This window comes from Aquarana catesbeiana, linkage group LG13, assembly GCF_042186555.1.
Source record: "Aquarana catesbeiana isolate 2022-GZ linkage group LG13, ASM4218655v1, whole genome shotgun sequence".
Lineage (NCBI taxonomy): Eukaryota > Metazoa > Chordata > Amphibia > Anura > Ranidae > Aquarana > Aquarana catesbeiana.
This window is the reverse complement of record NC_133336.1, coordinates 11,046,874-11,070,933: the sequence shown is the minus strand read 5'-3', so window position 1 is coordinate 11,070,933 and position 24,060 is coordinate 11,046,874. Positions and strand designations below refer to the sequence as shown.

At 43.7% G+C, this 24,060-nt stretch overlaps 1 protein-coding gene across 2 annotated transcripts in view; it reads right to left on the bottom strand.

The window, feature by feature from the left end:
* Window positions 1–1,127: 1,127 nt before the first annotated feature.
* LOC141117350 (alpha-1-antitrypsin-like) overlaps window positions 1,128–24,060 on the bottom strand; it is a 39,835-nt gene continuing 16,902 nt past the window's right edge. For both annotated transcript variants that reach the window (XM_073610174.1, XM_073610175.1), the window contains exons 5-6: window positions 5,744–5,905; window positions 1,128–1,372 (exon numbers count right to left, since the gene is read on the bottom strand). In XM_073610174.1, the coding sequence (XP_073466275.1) occupies window positions 1,196–1,372; window positions 5,744–5,905 (339 nt within the window). In that variant the 3' untranslated portion in view covers window positions 1,128–1,195. The remainder of the gene's footprint in view (window positions 1,373–5,743; window positions 5,906–24,060) is intronic.

Sequence of the window (24,060 nt, the reverse complement as noted above, 5' to 3'; positions counted from 1 at the left end):
AAAATGTTCCGTTTTCTCCATTCAAGAGGAGAAAAAAGAAAACCCAGAGAGGGTTGTATAGAGACTGATCACTGCGATTCAGCTGCAGCCCTGATCCGGGTAAAACCACCTGATGTCCAAGATCTTTATATATCTACACTTAGCGGGAAGTATCTTGGGGCACTATTCCTCCCACTGATAGTAATGATGGGGCACTATTCCTCCCACTGATACCAATGATGGGGCACTATTCCTCCCACTGATACCAATGATGGGGCACTATTCCTCCCACTGATACCAATGATGGGGCACTATTCCTCCCACTGACACCAATGATGGGGCACTATTCCTCCTACTGACACCAATGATGGGACACTATTCCTCCTACTGACACCAATGATGGGACACTATTCCTCCTACTGACACCAATGATGGGACACTATTCCTCCCACTGACACCAATGATGGGGCACTATTCCTCCCACTGATACCAATGATGGGACACTATTCCTCCTACTGACACCAATGATGGGACACTATTCCTCCCACTGACACCAATGATGGGGCACTATTCCTCCCACTGATACCAATGATGGGACACTATTCCTCCTACTGACACCAATGATGGGATACTATTCCTCCTACTGACACCAATGATGGGACACTATTCCTCCTACTGACACCAATGATGGGACACTATTCCTCCCACTGACACCAATGATGGGGCACTATTCCTCTCACTGACACCAATGATGGGGCACTATTCCTCCCACTGACACTAATGATGGGACACTATTCCTCCCACTGACACCAATGATGGGGCACTATTCCTACCACTGACACCAATGATGGGGCACTATTCCTACCACTGACACCAATGATGGGGCACTATTCCTCCCACTGATACCAATGATGGGGCACTATTCCTCCCACTGATACCAATGATGGGGCACTATTCCTCCACCTACTCACCACAGGCTCTATATAACTGATGTTTATTCTCATTGATGCCGGGTCCAGGATATTTTCTACCCTCACTGGGCACAGTCCGGCCCTCCTAAAGTCTGAAGGACAGTAAACAGGCCCTATGAAAAGTTTGGAGACCCCTCTGATCTAAATATCTGAAAAACCATCCGGAGAATGTACGGCTTTTATTCATCAAGTTTTATTTAATCCTCCGGAATGTTACATTGTGGCAGAGATGGGAACATTGAGGATTATTTCTCTGCAGGGTTGATGATCTTCCCCATGAAAAGAATGTTTTCTTGCAGAATGACGAAAAAAGGTGGCCTATCAATTATTATCTCTGGGGGAGGTCTAGCTGTCTCCACGCCGGTGGCTGCGGCGGCCTCTGTCCCTCCTTCATCCACACATATGACGGCCTGGTGTACGGCCTGAAATATAATAACAGACATGAGAAGATCAGCAAATAATCAGCAAACACAACCTGCTCATCTCTGACTCTATAAGATGATTGGTGTCGGGTGATGGGATTTATAATCAGTACAAGAAAAGACCAAGAAACATTCTATATATACAATTATCTTTGTGGGTTTTTTCTAATTATTTTCTCCAGTTCCTTTGCTGACTGTTGGCTAGACCCGAGTTTACCAACCAGAGAGCCACGGAACCCTGAAGTGCCATCTCGGTTCTTCTGGGGTGCCATGACACCCGGTTTGCCCCGGATCAATGCCGTGACTTGCCATGGCATGGACAGGTCAGCCGCCAGCACCATACAACAATAGTGCCAGGATGCATGGCCCCATTTGTTGGTATGATGATGGCAGCGGGCTCACCTGTACCATGGCAATGCATGGCTCTGATCCAAGGCAGATTGTCCGCAGCATTTAAAGTGTTTGTTACCCCAACACTTCATATTCCTGATATGTGTCTGCTGTTCCATGTACTTGTATGAGAAAGTCTCCTGTTCTCTTTGTATTGCTTCCTTTGTGTGAAATCCCTGGTGTTCCCGCCAGTCCCTCTACTTTACTATTAAATACTGACCACACTAAGCAGGAGAGCACACCATGGGCAGTTCTCTAGCTGTGCTGGGAACTCAGCCTGCTCTCCTCCAATGATCAGACTTGTCCTGACACCCCCCACTGTACAGCCATTCACTAGGAAGCTCAGTGTGCTGCTGCTTCTCCTCCCCCAGCTCTTATGCAGCTGAGAACAGAGGGAATGTGATCACTATACACAAATGTTTTTCCTTTCATTTCTATTTTAAACTGAATGGGTTGTTTTACATGATTCTGTTATCCTGACTGGGCGTCATATGACATCCAGCAGGAGAAGCCGCGATCTCGTGCCCCCGGGGGTGCACAGCATGGTGATTGGTGGTGTGGGGTGTCAGTCTGACACAATGCATCTCTGATCTAGGTAAAGAGTCTATGACGGAGGCTCTTTACCATGTGATCTTCTGTGTCCAATCACAGCTGATCATGGTCTAAACAGGAAAAGCCATGTATCGGCTTTTCCTCCACTCGCACTGATAGGCACAAGTAGAGGAGAGCCAATCGGCTGCTCTCCTGACAGGGGGGGTCTGATTGATTATCAGTGCAATCCCCCCAAGGATGCCCACCCATGACCACCAGCTAAGCCCACTAGATCCCACAAGGGATATCAATCAATGCCCATTAGGGATGGCACTCTGTGCCCATTGGTGATGCCTGCCAGTGCCTCCTGATGAGTGCTGCCTATCAGTGCCATCTATCAATGCCGCCCATCAATGCCGCCTATAAGTGCCCTCCAGTGCCACCTATCAGTGCCCATCAGTGCTGCCTATCAGTGCCTATCATAGTTATAATTACATAGTAGGAGAGGTTGAAAAAAGACACAAGTCCATCAAGTCCAACCTATGTGTGTGATTATGTGTCAGTATTACATTGTATATCCCTGTATGTTGTGGTCATTCAGGTGATTATCTAATAGTTTCTTGAAACTATCAATGCTCCCGCTGAGACCACCGCCTGTGGAAGGGAATTCCACATCCTTGCCGCTCTTACAGTAAAGAACCCTCTACGTAGTTTAAGGTTAAACCTCTCTTCTTTTTATTTTAATGAGTGGCCACGAGTCTTGTTAAACTCTCTTCTGCAAAAAAGTTTTCTCCCTATTGTGGGGTCACCAGTCCGGTATTTGTATATTGAAATCATATCCCCTCTCAAGCGTCTCTTCTCCAGAGAGAATAAGTTCAGAGCTCGCAACCTTTCCTCATAACTAAGATCCTCCAGACCCTTTATTAGCTTTGTTGCCCTTCTTTGTACTCGCTCCATTTCCAGTACATCCCTCCTGAGGACTGGTGCCCAGAACTGGACAGCATACTCCAGGTGCGGCCGGACCAGAGTCTTGTAGAGCGGGAGAATTATCGTTTTATCTCTGGAGTTGATTCCCTTTTTTAATGCCAATATTCTGTTTGCTTTATTAGCAGCAGCTTGGCATTGCTGAGCCTATCATCTACTAGGACCCCCAGGTCCTTTTCCATCCTAGATCCCCCCAGAGGTTCTCCCCCCAGTCTATAGATTGCATTCATATTTTTGCCACCCAAATGCATTATTTTGCATTTTTCTACATTGAACCTCATTTGCCATGTAGTCGCCCACCCCATTAATTTGTTCAGATCTTTTTGCAAGGTTTCCACGTCCTGCGGAGAAGTTATTGCCCTGCTTAGCTTAGTATCGTCTGCAAATACAGAGATTGAACTGTTTATCCCATCCTCCAGGTCGTTTATGAACAAATTAAATAGGATTGGTCCCAGCACAGAACCCTGGGGGACCCCACTACCCACCCCTGACCATTCTGAGTACTCCCCATTTATCACCACCCTCTGAACTCGCCCTTGTAGCCAGTTTTCATTCCATGTACTCACCCTATGGTCCATGCCAACGCACCTTATTTTGTACAGTAAACGTTTATGGGGAACTGTGTCAAATGCTTTTGCAAAATCCAGATACACCACGTCTACGGGCCTTCCTTTATCTAGATGGCAACTCACCTCCTTATAGAAGGTTAGTAGACCTACGTGCACTCGCAATACACAAGTATACAGTACTCAATACACAAGTATACAGTACACAATACACAAGTATACAGCACACAATACACAAGTATACAGCACACAATACACAAGTATACAGTACACAATACACAAGTATACAGTACACAATACACAAGTATACAGTACACAATACACAAGTATACAGCACACAATACACAAGTATACAGCACACAATACACAAGTATACAGTACACAATACACAAGTATACAGTACACAATACACAAGTACTAACGATCCACACACTACTCAGACAACACTCAGGTACTCACACTACACAGGTACTATGACCTCTGTTATAACCTCCTGTTTTAAACTCTGGTTTCAACTCACCACTTAGACCAGTTCCACTTGGACAGAGTTCCAGCAGACTCAAAAATGATCAGGCTCACAATGAGTTCTACACGAGGTTATATAGGCCTCAAGCACCTGTGATATTGTTCTTCTCATAACTCTTAATGACTCTTTATCTGCTTAACTCTTCTTCATTTACCTTTTTCCTTTCTTTTTAGTTTTAGAGTAGAAAAGAGTTAAAACCTTACAAAATATATCCCTTGATGTTGGTGGTCATCCAATCAAAGCTCACATTTAAAATCTCATTTAAAATTAAAGTCTCAGCTTGGCACTATAAATTCACATGTAAAAGTTACACTTTGCGTTGTATGTATAAAATAAATGTCCATTGAAACTGCATGTAAATTTCTTTTGTGTGAATGGAGCAAAGTCATCGGTTCTCTGGCTATACCCTCTGCAGTTTGAATGTGCGATTGTGGAAAATACTACATTATGACCACTAGATGGTGATGCAGAGCATACTTATTTCCGCTGATACTCCACCATCCAGTGGTCATAATGATGTAGTTCTGAACTTTTTGGATTGCTTGATATTTTATTATTTCAGCAGTTTTCTATGAGAGAACTAACATTGTCTTATTAGAGGATAATAGACGTGTGCACTGCCGAAAAATGTGTTAATTTTCGTTTCATTCGTTTTCTTTTTCATTTTTCGGGTCATTCGTTATGATGGCAATTCGTAAATTCGTAAATTCAAAAATCCGAAAATAAGAAAAAAAAAAAACGAAAATTTGAAAGACTAACTAATAATAACTTAACTATTACTAACTATTAAATTATAGGTATGTCAGGGCTGGCTCAGCCCTTCCTTCTCTGAGCTGGCCGCTCAGCTATCGGCTAATTGCCAGCTCTCATCTCTCTCCACAGTTAACCAGCTGTTGTAGATCTGCTCGTCAGTCCCGCCTACTTAAAGATCTCCAGCTCACTTCATTCCTGCCTCCGCCTTGGTCACATCACAAGAAACCATCCCCTGTGTTCCTGTTTAAAGACTGGCTTTGCTGACATCCCTTCTGGCTCCTTATCCTGCTTGCTGTTCTTCTACTTCTGGCCTGGCTGTTTACTTGATCTGGTTACTGAACTCTGGCTTAACTGACTACTCGATCCGGTTACTGGACTCTGGCTATGCTTTGACTAGGCTTACTCTATTTACCTTTTTATTTTTATTAATAAACAAGTGTGATTTTACTGTACTTCTGTCTCGGTCTGATTCATGGCTTCTGACAGTAGGCGAAGGCCATGAATTCAGAAGATAACGTTAATCCACTTGTTGGTAATATTTTTTCCAGATTGGATGAGCAAGATCACCGCATGAATCAGTTTGCCATGGCATTACAAACACTCCTGAGTTGCACGGCTCACCTGGATTCCCCCACTTTGGATGCTCCGGTACAACCTGTGTTGTAGGCCGTCCCTGCTGCTGCGCCGGTCTCTGTGCAGGTACCCGCCTTGAGTATTAGAATGTCCGGTTTCGCTCTGCTTCCCCAGCGATTTGGGGGCGATCCAGTTCAATGCAGTGGGTTTCTGTGTTGCGTTTGTTAAAAATATGATTTTTTAATATTAATCAGACATAAGATACATGGGACAATATTACAATATTACAATAGTGAGTTGATTACTGTCAGTTTTTTGGCTTGAGTAGATTTCTCAAACAAATGCTGTTTTATACAATGGGGGTAGATATCATTGTTGTATTCAATTGACAGTTCAATTAACAGGCTATTGTCTCTATAGCTAAAGTAAAGACATTACTTGTTTAAAATTCTTTCAGCTTTCAAACTGAAAGAATGACTGTTAAATGACTGTCTTGGTTTGAGTAGACAATGGGTACGTAGATACCACTTTTGTATTCAATTGACAGTTTTCAACAGTCCATTGTTTCTACAGCTACAGTAAACAGGTATGTTTTCTGTTGTTTGGTAACTATGGTAAACAGCCTGACACATAAAAGGGGTGAGTAGAGAGACACACACACAATCATGCTGTAACATCAGAAGCCACTCATGATAGAAGAAACTTGCCTGATGCTTCAGGAGAATCGTTGCCAATGGAGATCACGAACATACAGTAACAGAAGATAAGTAACCTTTAAGTGTATTTTTACTGTTATAGACCATAAGCTGTGCTAGGCATTTTGTTTGTTATAGATGTCTGTCAGTCTTGTATTGTATTCCTCATATTGTAATAGTTTTTGTATGTACAGCATCTGTGTATAGTAAAGCACATTTACACACTGCAGAAACCTCAGATTCCTTGCTTATACCACAGAGTAACCTTGCTAGATAGACACAAGCAAAACATTTGGGGGCTCGTGCCGCGATCTGTGCTATAATTCAACTGAAGCAGACCTGTTTTTCTGTAGTGTGTTGTGTAGCTTGTACTAGGTAAACTGCTGTGTAAGCTGTTTAGGAAAAGCAAGGCTGCAGAGGGTTCTGGTGGCCAGAAGGAAGTGTGCAGCTTACCTGTCTGGGCCAGAGACAATGAGTGGGAGCCTCTTGCTAAAGAATTTGTGAAGTATGCTTCTCCCTTGAAGCTGACTTGGGGTGATAAAGTCTCAGATCATTTTGTAGATTTTAGCCTTAAGGGGTTGGATTTAAGTAAAAAAGAGAAGAGGACAGTGTCCACAGTGGGCTGGTATTTCCTTAATGCTATTTACACTGAATCACAGAGAAGGGAGAAGGCAGAGGCAGAAGTTAAGGTATTAAAAGACCAGCTAGCAGTTGCTTCAGAGTGTGTGCATTCAACTGCTAGTCGGGCTGATGATTTGCAAGAGCGGTGTGCAGCCCTCATGACCAAATCAATTAATGCCTTAAGGAAAAGGAAGGGCCGTAAACCTGTTAGTAAAGGGTATGTGCCATTGTCACATCCCGAAATTGGAATTGTGAGGATGTGCTCTCCTTAAATGATAGTGAGTATGAGGAGATAGAGTTTGATATTTCACATGATGATCTGCTAGTGCGAAAGAAAAAGTATGCCAGACCTCTCATTACTAAGCATAGGAAACGACAACATGATAGAGAAGATATGGCAGATGGGGAGGTGCATTATCGCAACCCCAGAGATGTTGAATTTGAAGAAGTACAGGAGTTTACACAAACTGAACTCCATGAGCTGACAAAACAATACAAAGGTCTGGGGAGCCCCTATTGACCTGGCTCTTACGCTTATGGGATGAAGGGGTGGACGGTGTTTTGTCAGGTAAGGAAGCAGTGACTATGGTAGTGTTAACCCATGATCCACAATTGCGTCAGGCAATGTGAAAAGCCCGAGAGTTTAGAGTGAATTTTTCACTGTTAGACCTGGTGAGAGATGGAATAGTCCGAGTATGCGCTAGTCCTACTGACCTGGAAAATACCTACTCCTTGAGATCAATAGGAGAGGGTATTTCCAGGTTACGTGAGATGGGTTGTATAACTGGATTAAATACGTTTCCAGAATGGATGGGTCCAGATATGGAACACTTTACGTCTGCTCTCTAAGCTGATGAAGTCTGCACCATTTAATCTCAGAGCTCCAATATTTTCCTTGTTGGGAGGCCTGGGATTAAACAGAAAGATTCATGAAGCCACAACCCTTTTAAGCCAGTTGGGGGAGCTAGAGGAGACTAAAACAAAACCTCAGGGCAGTAGATAAGGTCAAGGCCAGACAGGAAGAATACAAGCAGAAAAGAACAGAGAAGAAAGGGAATGGGGTAGAGAAGACAAGAGGTGAAGAGAAAACCAGGCTAGTTATTTCTAGGAAAGAAATGTGGGTGGACCTATTAAAGGCAGGAGTACCTAAAGATGAGATAGATGGGATTTCTACTGCAGAAATGCTGAAGAGGTGGAAACATTTAGTAGGGAAAACTGTCAGGGTTAGAAACACTACTAGTGAAGATAACACCAGCCTGGACTTAGAGAAAACAGAACAGACCCCTCCTGTTAGCCCCAAACCAATTTCCAAAACTGAACATGAAACCAAATCCCTTTATCCTGGGGAGGAGTTAGAGAGAATCAGAAAAGGGGATTGGGAGGTTCCTTATCCTTTATGAAGGGAAGGTGATTCTCCTGTAATAGCCGTGAGGGCAGTGACAGCAGGAGACCGGTGCCCATATGCACCTGTCACTGTATGGTGGGGGAAGTCATCTTCTCCTACACATGTAATGGCTTTAGTTGATAGCGGAGCTGAAGTTACACTTTTGCAAGGTAATCCTTCCCATCACAAAGGAGAATTGATTTATGTAGAAGGTTTGGGAGGGCAAACCACACCAGCAGTTAGGATACGGGTGAAATTGGCTATTGGCAAGGGATCAGGATTTATGACAAATGTTTGGTATCAGAGTTACCTGAAAATATTCTTGGGGTGGATGTACTTCAAGGTCAGTCAATTCAGACTGAAAGAGGTACATTCACATTCGGGTATCCTGATAAAGCGTATCTGGTTAGGGCGGTGAAGGCTGTGGTCAGAGGTCATGCGAAATGGACCCCTGTATACATTCCTCCACCAGAGAAGCCAGTCAGTCTCAAGAAGTACAGACTTCCTGGAGGCCACAAAGAAATTGGCAAGACTATTCAAGAACTGTTGAGAGTAGGGATCATTAGACCTGCTGTAAGTCCTTTCTCGTCTCCGGTGTTCCCAGTAAAAAAACCTGATGGGACATATAGAATGACTGTGGATTACAGAGGTCTAAACAAAGTGGCACCTCCATTGAAGTCAGCTGTACCAGATATGATCTCAATTGTTGAGAAAATTGCTAAAGAGGCAGGAGAATATCATGCTGTGATAGACCTGGCTAATGCTTTCTTTTCAATTTTGATAGACCCAGAGTGTCAAGACCAGTTTGCTATGGTGTGGGACGGCCGCCAGTACATTTTCACTGTCCTTCCGCAAGGCTATCTTCATTCTCCAATGATTTGTCATGGACTGATTGCTTGAGATTTAAGTACCCTGAATTTGAAAGTCGCTGTGTTCCACTACATTGATGACATTGTGATCTCTGGAAGATGTAACTGAAGCAGTGCACCTGCTGATGGAGCACTTGGAGAACAGAGGGTGGGCTATCAACAGAGACACATGCCAAGGACCTGCCACAGAAGTGAAATTCCTGGGAATGATGTGGACTGGGCCGTAGAGGAAAATTCCAGAGACAGTTGTGCAAACTATCCAGGCTCTGCCACCCCCTACTACCAAAGAGGAGGCACAGAAGTTCATTGGAGTTGTGGGGTTCTGGAGATCGTTCATCCTACATCTTGGACTGATTCTGAGGCCTATATATAATGTTACCAGAAAAAAGACTGAGTTCTCATGGGGTTCAGAGCAGCAGGCTGCATTCCTGGCTGCTAAAGAGGCTATTTTGCAGCATCAGGGATTAGGACCCGTGAGACAAGGAGTACCATTTTATCTGGATTTAGTGGAGCAGAATGGTACCATATCTTGGAATCTATGGCAGCCAAATGAAAAGAAAGGACTGAGAGCAATACTCATTGGATTTTGGTCCAAACAACTGACAGGGGCACAGAAGAGATGCACGCCCCTAGAGAAGTACCTGTTTGGGGCCTATACAGCGCTTCAACATGTAGAGACCATTACAGGGAAGGACACAGTCACCATCCATACTGCATTTCCAATAGCAGGATGGGTGAGAGATAATGGACTGACCACTAGGGCAGCTGTAGCCCAGAACCAGACACTGATGAAATGGAAGTGGTACCTTTAAGAAAGAGGGGGTGTTGCAGCTGGAGATGTTAGAGACATTTCAAAACAGTTGACAGGGCTTGTTACTTTTACCAGCACCCAGCCAGAAGAAAAAATTCCTGTGCTGCAGTCATCCCCCATTCAAGAGGCTCCACTCTTTCAGTCTCTGTCAGAAGACATGAAGGAGTCAGTGTGGTTCACTGATGGTTCAGCCATAGTTGCCTCAACTGGGCATAAATGGACAGCAGCAGCCTACAACCCAAATACCGACACAGTCCTGCAGGAGACCAGAATTGGAGGGTCCAGTCAGTCTGCAGAGTTGAAAGCTGTAGTGATGACTCAGGGGGATCCTTCTTTCCATGTCACTATCTACACTGACAGCTGGGTGGATTTTAAAGGACTGACAACTTGGATGCCCATGTGGAAGTCCAATAATGGATGATTCATGGAAAGGTGGTGTGGGGAGGCAAGGAAGTATGGGACTACATCTGGAAGGAAGCTCACTCCTGCACCATAAAAGTGGGGCATTTTGATGCATATGTGCCCCTAGTCTCAGACTTTGAGAACTATAACAGAGTTGCAGATGAAATCGCCAAAGTGAAGGCAGTTGTGCCAATTGATCCTGTCTTGATGAACTTGGCAAACTGGGCCCACAAGCAATCTGGACATTTTGGGCAGAAAGCAACATATGAATGGGCACAGCAGAGAGGATTGCCTTTATCCATGGACATAATAAAGACTGTAATAGAGAACTGTACAGTGTGTGGAGAAGTGTGACAATGGCCATTGCAAAAGTACTCCACTGGGTCGATTAAGAGGGGTGAGAGGCCTGCAGAGATCTGGCAGATTGACTTCATTGGTCCCCTGCCCCGGGGAAACAATGGACTGAGATATTGTTGTACTGCAGTGGACACCTATTCAGGACTTATGCTTGTCCATCCTTGCAAACATGCAGATCAAGCCACAATGCTTCAACTGCTCCAGAAACTTGTCGTTGCTTATGGTTGTCCCAAACAAGTCCAAAGTGATAACGGCTCACACTTCATCGGATCAACAGTACAGCAGTGGGCCAAAGATTCTGGAGTGTACTGGTTGTGCCACATCCCATACCATCCACAGGCAGCTGGTTTGATTGAAAGATACAACGGGCTATTGAAGGAACAGATGCGCAAACTTACACCCACACATACACTAGGGGGGTGGGATCGGGCCCTCACACAGGCAGTCATGTTGTTAAATTCTAGGCCAATTGCCAAAAGCACACCATATGAGAGGATGGTAGGGGTTGGGGCACAGATTCCACAGCTGGAGTGCAGAGTTCAGTATTTATGTAAGGTTCCTGAAAGAACAGGGCTTAACAGATACCATGTTACTGCTTCCCATGACATAGAAACCAAGAGTGATGTATCTGAAGCTGAAGCCTATCTAGGAATGAGAGGGAATCTGGCAGGAAGGTTTGAAGTTACATTTGCATTGACAGATGAGCTTCAAGACAGTGGCTGGGACTCTGACTGGTTAGTGGATACTTCCCAGCAAGAGTGGAAAGTGAGGCTACATAACAGCAAACCTTCCAAAATAAACGGCAGTGATCTTCTGGGAAATATCAGTATATTTCCTCTCCTCCCTATTGATGTTCTTTGGGAGGGTCAGAAGTGGGTACAGTCAGGGGGAAAAGTGTTAGTCAGATATCCAGGCAAGAAGCCACTTAGAGGAGAGATTTTAGCTAAAGGGCCTGGATCTACTGTTTATGTATTATTAGAAGGAACAGATAATCTGCTTTGTTTTCCACTCCACAGGCTAACTCCAATTTGATCCATAGAACATGATGGAAAGAATGACGGAAGATCGCAAGAGCTGTGGAGAGCAAGGCCTTTGATGTATTACAAGCCTGGACTTGTTTCTAAAGAACTTTAGAATGGACAGAGGGATGGGATGACAGAAATATGGGAGGTGTTTCATTCAAGGAAAATGAATGTTTAAAATGAGTTTTCATAGTAATGAAGTCATTTTCTGTATGGAGTCTGAAAGAAAAAAAAATCTAGGGCGGAATGTGTTGCGTTTGCTAAAAATATGATTTTTTTTATATTAATCAGACATAAGATACATGGGACAATATTACAATAGTCCGTTGGTCAGATTACTGTCAGTTTTTTGACTTGAGTAGATTTCTCAAACAAATGCTGTTTTATACAATGGGGTCAGATACCATTGTTATATTCAATTGACAGTTCAATTAACAGGCTATTGTCTCTATAGCTACAGTAAACAAGTAAGACATTACTTGTTTGAGATTCTTTCAGCTTTCAAACTGAAAGAATGACTGTTAAATTACTGTCTTGGTTTGAGTAGACAGTGGTACGAAGATACCATTTTTGTATTCAGTTGACAGTTTTCAACAGTCCATTGTTTCTACAGCTACAGTAAACAGGTATGTTTTCTGTTGTTTGGTAACTATGGTAAACAGCCTGACACATAAAAGGGGTGAGTAGAGAGACACACACACACACACACACACACACACACACTTAAGATGTAACATCAGAAGCCACTCATGACAGAAGAAACTTGCCTGATGCTCCAGGAGAATCGTTGCCAATGGAGATCATGAACATACAGTAACAGAAGATAAGTAACCTTTAAGTGTATTTGTACTGTTATAGACCATAAGCTGTGCTAGGCATTTTGTTTGTTATAGATATTTATCAGTATTGTATTGTATTCCTCATATTGTAATAGTTTTTGTATGTACAGCATCTTTGTATAGTAAAGCACATATACACACTGCAGAAATCTCAGCTTCCTTGCTTATACCACAGAGTAACCTTGCTAGATAGATGCAAGCAAAACAGTTTCTCAACCAAGTTTAGATATACTTTGAGATGCTGGCCCAGGCATTTCCCACGGACAGAAGCAAAGTAGGGTTCGTGATATCTTTGCTTTCTGAGAGAGCCTTGGCCTGGGCTAACCCTCTATGGGAGACGCAAAAACCTGTTGTCTTGAGTTACCCTGAGTTTGTGGCCTCCTTTAAAATTGTATTTGACGTTCTCGCATGCTCCGCTTCTGTTGCCAAGTGCCTCATGTCCATCAAACAGAGTATGAGAACTGTTGCCGACAACGCCATTGAGTACCGTACTCTGGCAGCAGAGGTTGCTTGGAATAATGAGGCCCACTGATATACCCACTGAGCTGGAGAGCTTGATCTCGTTTGCCACCCTCATTGACTCAAGACTCAGAGAAAGACTTTCTTTTAAGGAGCGCTTGCGGAAGCCTCCTGTACGTTTACCTCTGAGCTTTGCAGTCCCACCCGTGCCTCCCTCACCTCCCATGCCTCCTGGTACCGAGTCGGTCAGTGAAGGTGAACCCATGCACTTGGGCTTCACGTGTCCCTCTGCGGATGAGAGAGCCTTTAAGAGGAGGGAGAGATTGTGCCTTTATTGTGACCAGGCAGGTCACTTTTTGAAGTCTTGTCCTACCCATCCTGGGAACACCCGAACCTTGAGGTCCTGTCATGGACAGACCTTAGGTGGTTTTATGTTGTCCCCAGTTATCCAGAAGGATAAGCCCCTGGTTTTGGTCACCCTTTCTTGGGCTAAGTCGTCTATTGAGATACAGGCTTTAATCGACTCTGGGGCTGCAGGCCTGTTCATTGATGCTGCCTTTGTATCAAAGCACTGGATTCCACTGCAGTTGCATGACACTCCACTTGCCATTGAGGCTCTTGACAGGAGACCTCTACAGCCTGCCCATGTGACTCATGAGACAGTTCTGTTGTCTATGGCCGTAGGGGCTCTTCACCATGAGATAATCCAATTCCAAGTGATTTTCTCTCCCTAGTTTCCGCTGGTTATTGGTTATCCTTGGTTACAGAGGCACAACCCCTCTTTTGATTGGCTCCATGCTGAGGTTCTCTCCTGGTCACCACAATGCAGTGAAACATGCTTCCGGTAGGTAGCCAAGGTCCTGTGTACCTCCCTGCCAGAGGAGTACCGTGATTTTAGCCATGCTTTTGACAAAGGTCAAGCCGGTAGTTTGCCTCCATGCCGGCCGTATGATTATGCAATTGACCTTCAACCTAGTGCCACTCCCCCTTGTGGTCGGGTTTACCCATTGTCGGTCTTGGAGGATAAAGCCATGGAGGAGTATGTTGCAGACGCACTTTCTCGTGGTTTCATCCACAGATCCTTGTCTCCTGTTGGTGCTGGTTTCTTCTTTGTGAAGAAGAGCGGTGAACTGAGATCTTGCATTGATTATAGGGGTCTCAATCGTTTCACGATTAAGAATGCCTACCCGATCCCGTTGATTACAGAGTTATTTGACCGCAATGGTTTTCACTAAGCTTAAACTGAGAGGGGCTTACAATCTTGTGAGGATTAAGGAGAACGACAAGTGGAAAACTGCGTTTAATACCAGAACAGGCCATTATGAGTACCTCGTAATGCCTTTTGGCCTTTGTAATGCCCCGGCAGTTTTCCAGGAATTTATTAACGATGTCCTCCGAGATTTGTTGCAGTTGTGTGCTGGTTTATCTCGATGATATCCTCATATTTTCCAAGTCCCTGGAGAGTAGGGATGAGCTGTCTGTTCGGGTCGAACATGAGTTAGACTCGAACATTGGCTGTAAGCCCATTCGCCAAATAGTGAACAATTTGGGGTGTTTGCGGCAAATTCGAAAGCCGCGGCACACCCTTTAAAAGTCTATGGGAGAAATCAAAAGTGCCAATTTTAAAGGCTTATATACAAGCTATTGTCATAAAAAGTGTTTGGGGACCTGTGTCCTGCCCCAGGGGACATGTATCAATGCACAAAAGTTTTAAAAACTGGTGTTTTTTCGGGAGCAGTGATTTTAATAATGCTTAAAGTGAAACAATAAAAGTGTAATATTCCTTTAAATTTCGTACCTGGGGGGGGGTGTCTATAGTATGCCTGTAAAATGGTGCATGTTTCCCATGTTTAGAACAGTCTGACAGCAAAATGACATTTCTAAAGGAAAAAAAAGTCATTTAAAAGTGCTAGCACTAGTGCCGGCTATAATGAATTGTCGGTCCAGCAATCCACATAAAAGTTTATTGATAAAAACGGCATGGAATTACCCCACAGGGGAAGCCCAAACCAAAATTAAAAAAAAAAGTGTGGGGTCCCCCTAAATTCCATACCAGGCCCTTCAGGTCTGGTATGGATATTAAGGGGAACCCCCTGCAAACATTTTTTAAAAATGGTGTGGGGTCCCCCTCAAAAATCCATACGAGACCCTTATCCGAGCACGCAACCTGGCAGGCCACAGGAAAAGAGGGGGGATGAGAGAGCGCCCCCCCTCCTGAACCGTACCAGGCCACATGCCCTCAACATTGGGAGGGTACTTTGTGGTAGCGGCCCCCCAAAGCACCTTGTCCCCATGTTGATGGGGAGAAGGGCCTCATCCCCACAATCCTTGCCTGGTGGTTGTGGGGGTCTGCGGGAGAGGGGGCTTATCGGACTCTGGAAGCCCCCTTTAACAAGGGGACCCCCATATCCCGGCCCCCCTGTGTGAATTGGTAATGTACCCCTACCATTTCACAAAAAAAGTGTCAAAAATGTTAGACGAGACGGTTTTTGACAATTTCTTTATTAATTTCTTCTTCTTTCCCCGTTTCTTCTTCCAGCTTCTTTCTTCTGGTTTTCCTTCGGTGTTCTTCTTCTTCCTCCATCTTCTTCTTCCCCCGCTTCTTTCTCCGCTTCCTTCTCTGGTCTTCTCGTCTGGCATCTTCCTCCGGCTTCTTCTCCGCTTCGTCCTCCACACAATCCTCCTCAGTGGGAGTGTTCCGCTGTGTGATGCTTCTGTTGACGTGACAGTTCTTATATAATGGAGGGTGGGGCCATCCCTATGGCATTCCCCGTGTTGTCAGAGGGGGGTGGGGTCACCCGTTTTAACATTTTTGACACTTTTTTGTGAAATGGTAGGGGTTTTTTCATTTCATTTGTACCCCATTACCAATTCACATGGGGGGGCCGGGATCTAGGGGTCCCCTTGTTAAAGGGGGCTTCCAGATTCTGTTAAGCCCCCCTACCCACAGATCCCCACAACCAACGGGCAAGGGTTGTGGGGATGAGGCCCTTCTCCCCATCAACATGGGGACAAGGTGCTTTTGGGGGCCACTACCCCAAAGCACATTCCCAATGTTGAGGGCATGTGGGGCATGTGGCCTGGTACGGTTCAGGAGGGGGGGCGCTCTCTCGTCCCCCCTCTTTTCCTGCGGCCTGCCAGGTTGCGTGCTTTGATAAGGATCTGGTATGGATTTTTGGGGGGACCCACGCCATTTTTTAAAATTTTGGCGCGGGGTTCCCCTTAAAATCAGGTCTGGTATGGATTTTGAGGGGGACCCCCACGCCATTTTTTAAAAAAAAATTTGGTGCGGGGGTTCCCCTTAATATTCATACCAGACCTGAAGGGCCTGGTATGGAATTTAGGGGGACCCCAACGCATATTTTTATTTTTTTTTTTTAATTTTGGTTCGGGGTTCCTCTGTGGGAAAATTCCATGCTATTTTTATCAGTGATCTTTTATGTGTATTGCCGGACCGACAATTCATTATACCCGGCACTAGCCCTAGCACTTTTAAATGACTTTTTTTTCCTTTAGAAATTTCATTTTGCTGTCAGACTGTTCTAAACACGGGAAACATGTGCCACTTTACAGGAATACTATAGACACCCCCAGGTACGAAATTTAAAGGAATATTACACTTCTATTGTTTCACATTAGGCATTATTAAAATCACTGCTCACGAAAAAAACAGCCGTTTTTAAAACTTTTTTTGCATTGATACATGTCCCCAGGGGCAGGACCCGGGTCCCCAAACACTTTTTATGACAATACCTTGCATTTAAGCCTTTAAAATTAGCACTTTTGATTTTTCATGTTCGTGTCCCATAGACTTTAATGGTGTTCGCGTGTTCGAACAAAGTTTTTACCTGTTCGCATGTTCTGGATGCGATCCAAACGGGGGGGAGGGTTGTTCGAGAGCCACCACACAGATGTCTGTCGTGTGCTTCAGAAATTAAGAGAGAACAATCTCTATTGTAAACTGGAGAAATGTGAGTTCCATCGGGAACAGGTTAAATTCCCATGTCATTTCCCCTGCTGGTTTTTCGATGGACCCAGAGAAACTTTCGGCAGTCCTACAGTTGCCTCGACCCATGGGGTTACATCCTCTGCAGCATTTCCTGGGTTTTGCCAACTATTATCGGAAGTTTATTCGTCACTTCTCATCTCTGGTCAAGCCCCTGACCGATATGACCAGAGAGAACGGTAAGCCACAGAGTTGGCACAGAGTCCATTAAGGCCTTTGAAAGTCTCAAGGCTGCCTTTGTTTCTGCTCCTGGGTTGGCACATCCTGATCCTACGTTACCTTTTGTACAGATGTTAGAGTGCTGCTTTAAGATATGTTATACAAGAAGAAATATTTTGCTTTCTTATGCAGAAAATTAGAAGTGCAAAGATTATTTGCAAGCTATGTACTTGAACAGGATGTACGTGTGGTTAGCTTGACATTTAGCAAAATATGAAGTGACAACACAAAGGTGCCATGTCTGGAACAATTGGCAGATTGCCTAGCATACGTGGTTACATATATACAAACTTATATTTAGATATAGCCTGAGGGATATCTCTAGGTAGAATATGCAATTTATGACGTTTTATGCTTCAATCTCATTGGCTGATAATAAGAGGGAGGTTTTTCTCTCTCTCTGTAAGTGTATAAGATATATGCAAACCCAGTAAACCATTGTAATTTCGATTCACCATCCCATGTGTGTGTCTTGATTACCCGATCGATCAGAGCGTTCTATCCATACACCCAGAGGTCCAACCCGGGTTCAAATGAGAAATATGGGGCGGCTTAACAGAAATGGTACCAGAAGTTGGGGTAATCGATTGACAGGTGAGTGGAACTTCGTAAACTCATTTTGCGAAGCCTTTTCACTTATCCTGGCACGATTGACCCCTATTGTTTTTATTTTTTTAAATTTTATAATCTCGAGGATTGCTAGGTTGGCTCCCCTGGGATAAAGAGGTAGCATAATCTCGAGGATTGCTAGGTTGGCTCTCCTGGGATAAAGAAGTCGCATAGTTTTAATGGTTAAAAGATGTCCCGCTAGGCTGGTCGGACTTATAGGATTATAGAGAGCATTTGATGCTTTCTTAAAATACAGGACGGGTGTATGGAAAAAAAGAAAAAGAAGGGGAAATTGTGTGCACACAATTTAATATTGTTTCTTCATGAATATATTGCTCTGTATTTTGTTGTGATCATATGCATATGTGAATATATACTTCGACATAAGGGAGTTGATTTACTATTTGGTTTGATCTTGATAAGTGATATACATAGAGTTATAGAGTTATATCAGTGTTATTGTGTTTGTTGTGTGTTACACTCAGAACACCTTTGTGACATTTGTTTATTACCATCTTAAACTGGAAAAGGGACCTTTATTTAGAGAAGGTACCCCGAGGGCTCAAACTTTGAGATTCAATATACATAATAATTTTGTATTTGAAGAAGGTTTAACAGTAAGAAGGAGTCATATGTATTATAAGTATCATTGTGACATTAAGGATATTGTGAAATAATTATGGGAAATAAATTAGGGAAGGAAGTTCCCGAAGGTGAGCGGGACCAACCTTCCCCCTATGATTTTGTAAAAGGCACTTGTGGGGCAAATTGTGTCGATCCTTTTTGGGAAAATGTACAAACTCGTGCACATCAGTTGTATCTTTCAGGCTTGGGGTCATTGGGACCGTGTTCCCTGGAAGATTGGGAGGAGGTAATGAAAATTTGTGGGACGCATAATCGACACAATTACCCCCCCGGGTGACTAGGATTGTAAATATATGATGAAATGTTGTAAAATGTACTAAAGGAAAGACAGGGAGAAAGAAGAGAGGGAAGCAAAGAGGCTAGAGAAAAAAAAAAAATCAGAAGAACTAGCTATAGCATTACAAGAAGTAGAGTCTTTCGTTCTGCAAACAGAGAAGGAACCCTCTAAGGCCCTTCCTTTGATCATGATAGGTAATACTCAGGTTCAGATCCCCCTCCCCATCTGCTAATTAAAGATATAAGGGACACCTGTCCTAAACCTAGAAAGGATCCCGGAGCTGCTGCAGCTTTTCTAAAAAGGTATTGTACAGGAGCTAGGATGAGTGCAGAAGATCTCCAAATCATTATTCCAGCAGTATACCCTGAAACCACAGTTGAATTTGATGTAGTGGCAGCTTTTATCATGGCAGATCCCTATGACAAACCTGAAGGGTGGGATATTTTTTGGGGCCAACTAGGACTAGCTTGGCAGAAAGCATACAAAGGGGACACAAGTGTACAAACTATGTTGTCTTGCAAACAAAATCCCAGGGAAGATTTTTACTCATTTTTGGTTTGTCTACATAAAATATATCATTCACTGATCATAGGTTTATCACTCCAGAATGTACAGAGGGTTGCTCAATGGGTATTAATGGAACTGATGTCCAACATAAAGTGACTCCTCCATTACAAGTTAGTACATTACAGGATGAAAATCTTACAAATATGTGTTTTGCTGTTTTGACTGACTGACCTTTCCCTAATGGGAAGAAACTTAATGTCTGCTTTAAGAATCAATATAATATTTGACCAAGAAGGTGGATTGACAGCAAAGTCTCCACTATGTGACTTGACTAATCCTAAATATCAAGACTTGAGGGGACATTACATGCTTCTACCTGGACCACTAGAAAATCACCCAATTTGGGCTAAGGACAAAACCTCTGTAGGACATCTTAATTGTACACCTTACTCTCCTACTTTCAAACCCAACACAATACCACACTTCCAAAAACAATATCCCCTTACAGATGAAAAATACAGGGCATTTCACCATTGATTGAAGAATACAAAAAGGAAGGCATACTAAAGGAAATTGTCCATGGAACACATTTTTTTTGTGTGTACCGGTTGGGGAGGGTGCACAAAAGATTTTTGGTTTTGTTTGGGGCCGGGTCAATTGGACACGAGAATTTCCCACGAGAATTTGTTGACAGCCCAGCAGCCTTCTCTATGGTATTAAAATGATCCCTTGACGACTAGACACCTCCTCAGGGTTCCATACTGCTTCAATATGTAGATGACCTACTGCTGTGTAGTGAGAGCCAGGGACGCTGTGAGTCCGACTCTGAGCACCTTTTACATCACCTCTTCTCAGAAGGCCATTTGGCGTCTTGCAAAAAGATCCAGTGGTGCAGGTCGCAGGTTGAGTATTTGGGGTGTATAATCAAAGGGTATCACCAGCTCGGGTCAAAGCACTTACATGCCTCAGTCCCCCGAAGGAGAAAGCCGCGCTTCTCTCCTTCCTCGGCTCAATTGTCTACTGCAGACAATGGATACCAGATTGTTCGCACTGGGACTCGATCCTTAGAGCAGCTACGTTGTTGGGCTCTCCAAAAATGATTAATTGGACTGAGGAAATGCTACAAGCATTTGCCACCCTCACTGCGTCCCTCTCAAGGGCATCTGCATTGGGTCTGACCATAATAAACTATTCTGTTTATATTGTGTAGTCTCAGGTCCAGCGTTTGCAGGAATTTTAGCACAACGACATGGTGGGGTTTTGAGACAAGTTGCATATCTGTCAAAAAAATTACCCGTGCAGGTTCAGGGGATGCCCTCTTGCCTTCAAGCTCTCGCAGCTTGTGCAATGGCTGTAAAGGAGGCATCCAAAATCACATTGGGAGGACATACAACATTATACACAACACACTCAGTAGTTCACCTTGTGCAGAACATGAGTACTCAGCATATGGCAGCACAACATACAAGTGGCTATGAAGTTATACTCTTTAACACACAGAACCTTGAAATCAAATCATGCTCAGAGACAACACCACAAGTCAAGTTTCTACACTCTCTATTGTATCTTTCAGAAATTGATCCTATTCCTCAACATGACTGTAATAAACAGCTTTTAGAATCTACTTCACCACGCACGTTCTGATTTAAAAGACACTCCCAACCCTGATTACTTACATGTGTTTGTAGACGGTAGCTTTACATGTCCTGACGATCACACATACAAGACTGGTTACTCAGTTGTCATGCTCCCAGACATTATCGTAGGAAGTAAACCACTGCAAGTAACTTCAGCGCAGCAAGCAGAACTAATTGCTCTTACTAGAGCATGTCAGCTCTTTGAAGGACAGGATGTGAATGTTTACACAGATAGCATGTGGACGCTTTATTGAAAGCGCTCCTTCTTCCTCGCCACATTAATGTAGTTAAGGTTCGCGGGCACTCATATGATAAAACAGAAATAGCAAAATTGAATGCACTCGTTGATAGGTTGATTTGATAGGTATTCAATGGAAACTACACATCCCTTATCATCCCCAAAGTGCAGGAGTAGTAGAAAGGATGAACAGAAATATTAACGATAAACTAAAGAAAGCGACAGGAGGAACTTTGAGAAACTGGTTAGCTTTTCTTCCCGCAATACTTTTCCAAATCCGTACCACACCCCATTCCAGAAACAGCTTATCCCCTTATGAGATATTAATGGGAAAACCAACACAGAGGAAATAGACAGAAATAGGAGAGGAACCTAATCTATATTCTTTACAGGAAGAGTATGTGAAAAACCTGGTAAGAAGCTTTACAGAAAATTATGACAAGGTAGCTGTCACCTTTCCTCCTCTCTCCACAGAACCAACACATCCTTTTATACCCGGAGACAGGGTGTTGGTAAAGCAACCAGCAGCAAGAAGACATACGGGCCCAATCTTCCAAGGACCTTTTGAAGTCTTGAAAGTTGCAAGAACAGCAGTCCTGACTGACTAGAGCCCACAATGGATCCACGCATCAAGGATAAAGAAAGCCCCTGATCACCGAAAAATATACATGTCCACAGATGAAACAATGGAACTCTAATTCTCTCAATAACAAGAACCCCCTACAGACTCTGGTTCTCCCCCTGTTCCCCAAATGGGTGAAGTGACTTGACAGATTCTTTTTCCCCCTTTCCCCCCTTGTGCATCCTTTTATATATGTGGTCTTTTGTATTTGTGTTTTAACTCATTATATTAAAGATTTATTTTTTATAATTTTTTGAGTTGGTGGTCCATTTAAAGTCCCAACTAGGGGGCATTTATTTCCATGTTTATTCAAAGGGATGGGACCACCAGGCTCTATATGAGATGATGGGAGTCTCTTTCGTATTTTCCCCCCCTAAAAGAAACTTATCAATCTGCCTATCAGCTTTTTCAATGACATGTATAATATGTTCTTTTGTTTCTATGTTTTACACAAAACAGAGATGGTATAATGAATAATATTGGTGATCAATACAGACTTTTCGTCTGTTATGATCAAAGGAGGGATTGTAAGGATGTTAGAGTGCTGCTTTAAGATATGTTATACAAGAAGAAATGTATTTTGCTTTTTTATGCAGAAAATTAGAAGTGCAAAGATTATTTACAAGCTATGTACTTGAACAGGATGTACGTGTGGTTAGCTTTACATTTAGCAAAATATGAAGTGATAAAACAATGGTCCCATGTCTGGAACAATTGGCAGATTGCCTAGCATACGTGGTCACATATATATAAACTTATATTTAAATATAACCTGAGGGATATCTCTAGGCAGAATATGCAATTTATGACGTTTTATGCTTATTTTTTTATAAAGTCTATGCTTCAATCTCATTGGCTGATAATAAGAGGGAGGTTTTTCTCTCTCTCTCTGTAAGTGTATAAGATATATGCAAACCCAGTAAACCATTGTAATTCTGATTCACCATCCCATGTGTGTGTCTTGATTACCCGATCGATCAGAGAGTTCTATCCATACACCCAGAGGTCCAACCCGGGTTCAAAGGAGAAATAGGGGCGGCTTAACACCTTTTATCCTTGAGGTTGATGCTTCTGAGACTGGTGTTGGCGCCCTTCTGTCTCAACGTCCTACCTCTGAGAGCACTATGCATCCTTGTGGCTACTTTTCCAAGAAATTGTCACCTGCGGAGTGCAATTACGAGATTGGTGACAGAGAGCTGTTGTCTCCATTCTTTCAGGGCTAAAAAGATCGCCATCTCCTCGAAGGTACCACTGTGCCGGTTCTCATTCTTACTGACCGTAAGAATCTCACATTCTTGTCCGAGGATAAACAAACGCCTCTCTCCCAGAAGGGCGCAATGAGCTCTTTTCTTGTCAAGTTTCAATTACATTGTCTCATTCTTACCCGGTACTAAGAATGTAAGGGCTGACGTCTTGCCACGACAATTTTCCTCCACTTCCAAGTTGGAGTCGGTTCCTATGATTCCTCCTGATCGTATTCTGGCTACAGTTCGCACCAGTCTCACTTCTCCTTTGGGTGACAAAATTCTTGCTGCTCAGGTCGATGCTCCTCCTGAGAAACCTTGTGACCGCTGCTTTGTCCCAGAGTGTCTCCGTACTGCCGTGCTCCAGACTTACCATTCTCCCAAGGCAGCCAGCTACCCTGGGAAGAATCAACTCGTTTGGGCCATTTCCCAACAATTCTGGTGGCCTAGTCTACGTGCTTTCCTTCGTAGCTGCCTGTTCTGTGTGTGCTCAGAGTAAGACTCCACGACACCTTCCAGTGGGCCTCCTACAACCCATACCCAATGGAGAGAGGCTCTGGACCCACCTGTCCATGGATTTCATTGTGGAGTTGCCCAACTCCCAAAGCAACACGGTTATCCTTATGGGGGTTGACCGGTTCTCAGAGATGTGTCATTGTATTCCACTTAAAAAGTTGCCCACTTCTAAGGAACTGGCTTCCATTTTTGGTCGGGAGATCTTTCGCTTACATGGTCTACCCAAGGTGATTGTCTCGGACAGGGGTAGTCAGTTTGTGTCCCAGTTCTAGTGAGCCTTTTGTGCACAGCTAGGAATTGGGCTTGCTTTCTCCTCTGCGTATCACCCGCAGTCTAATGGGGCCACAGAACGAGCCAATCAGTCCTTGGAGCAATTCCTACGTTGC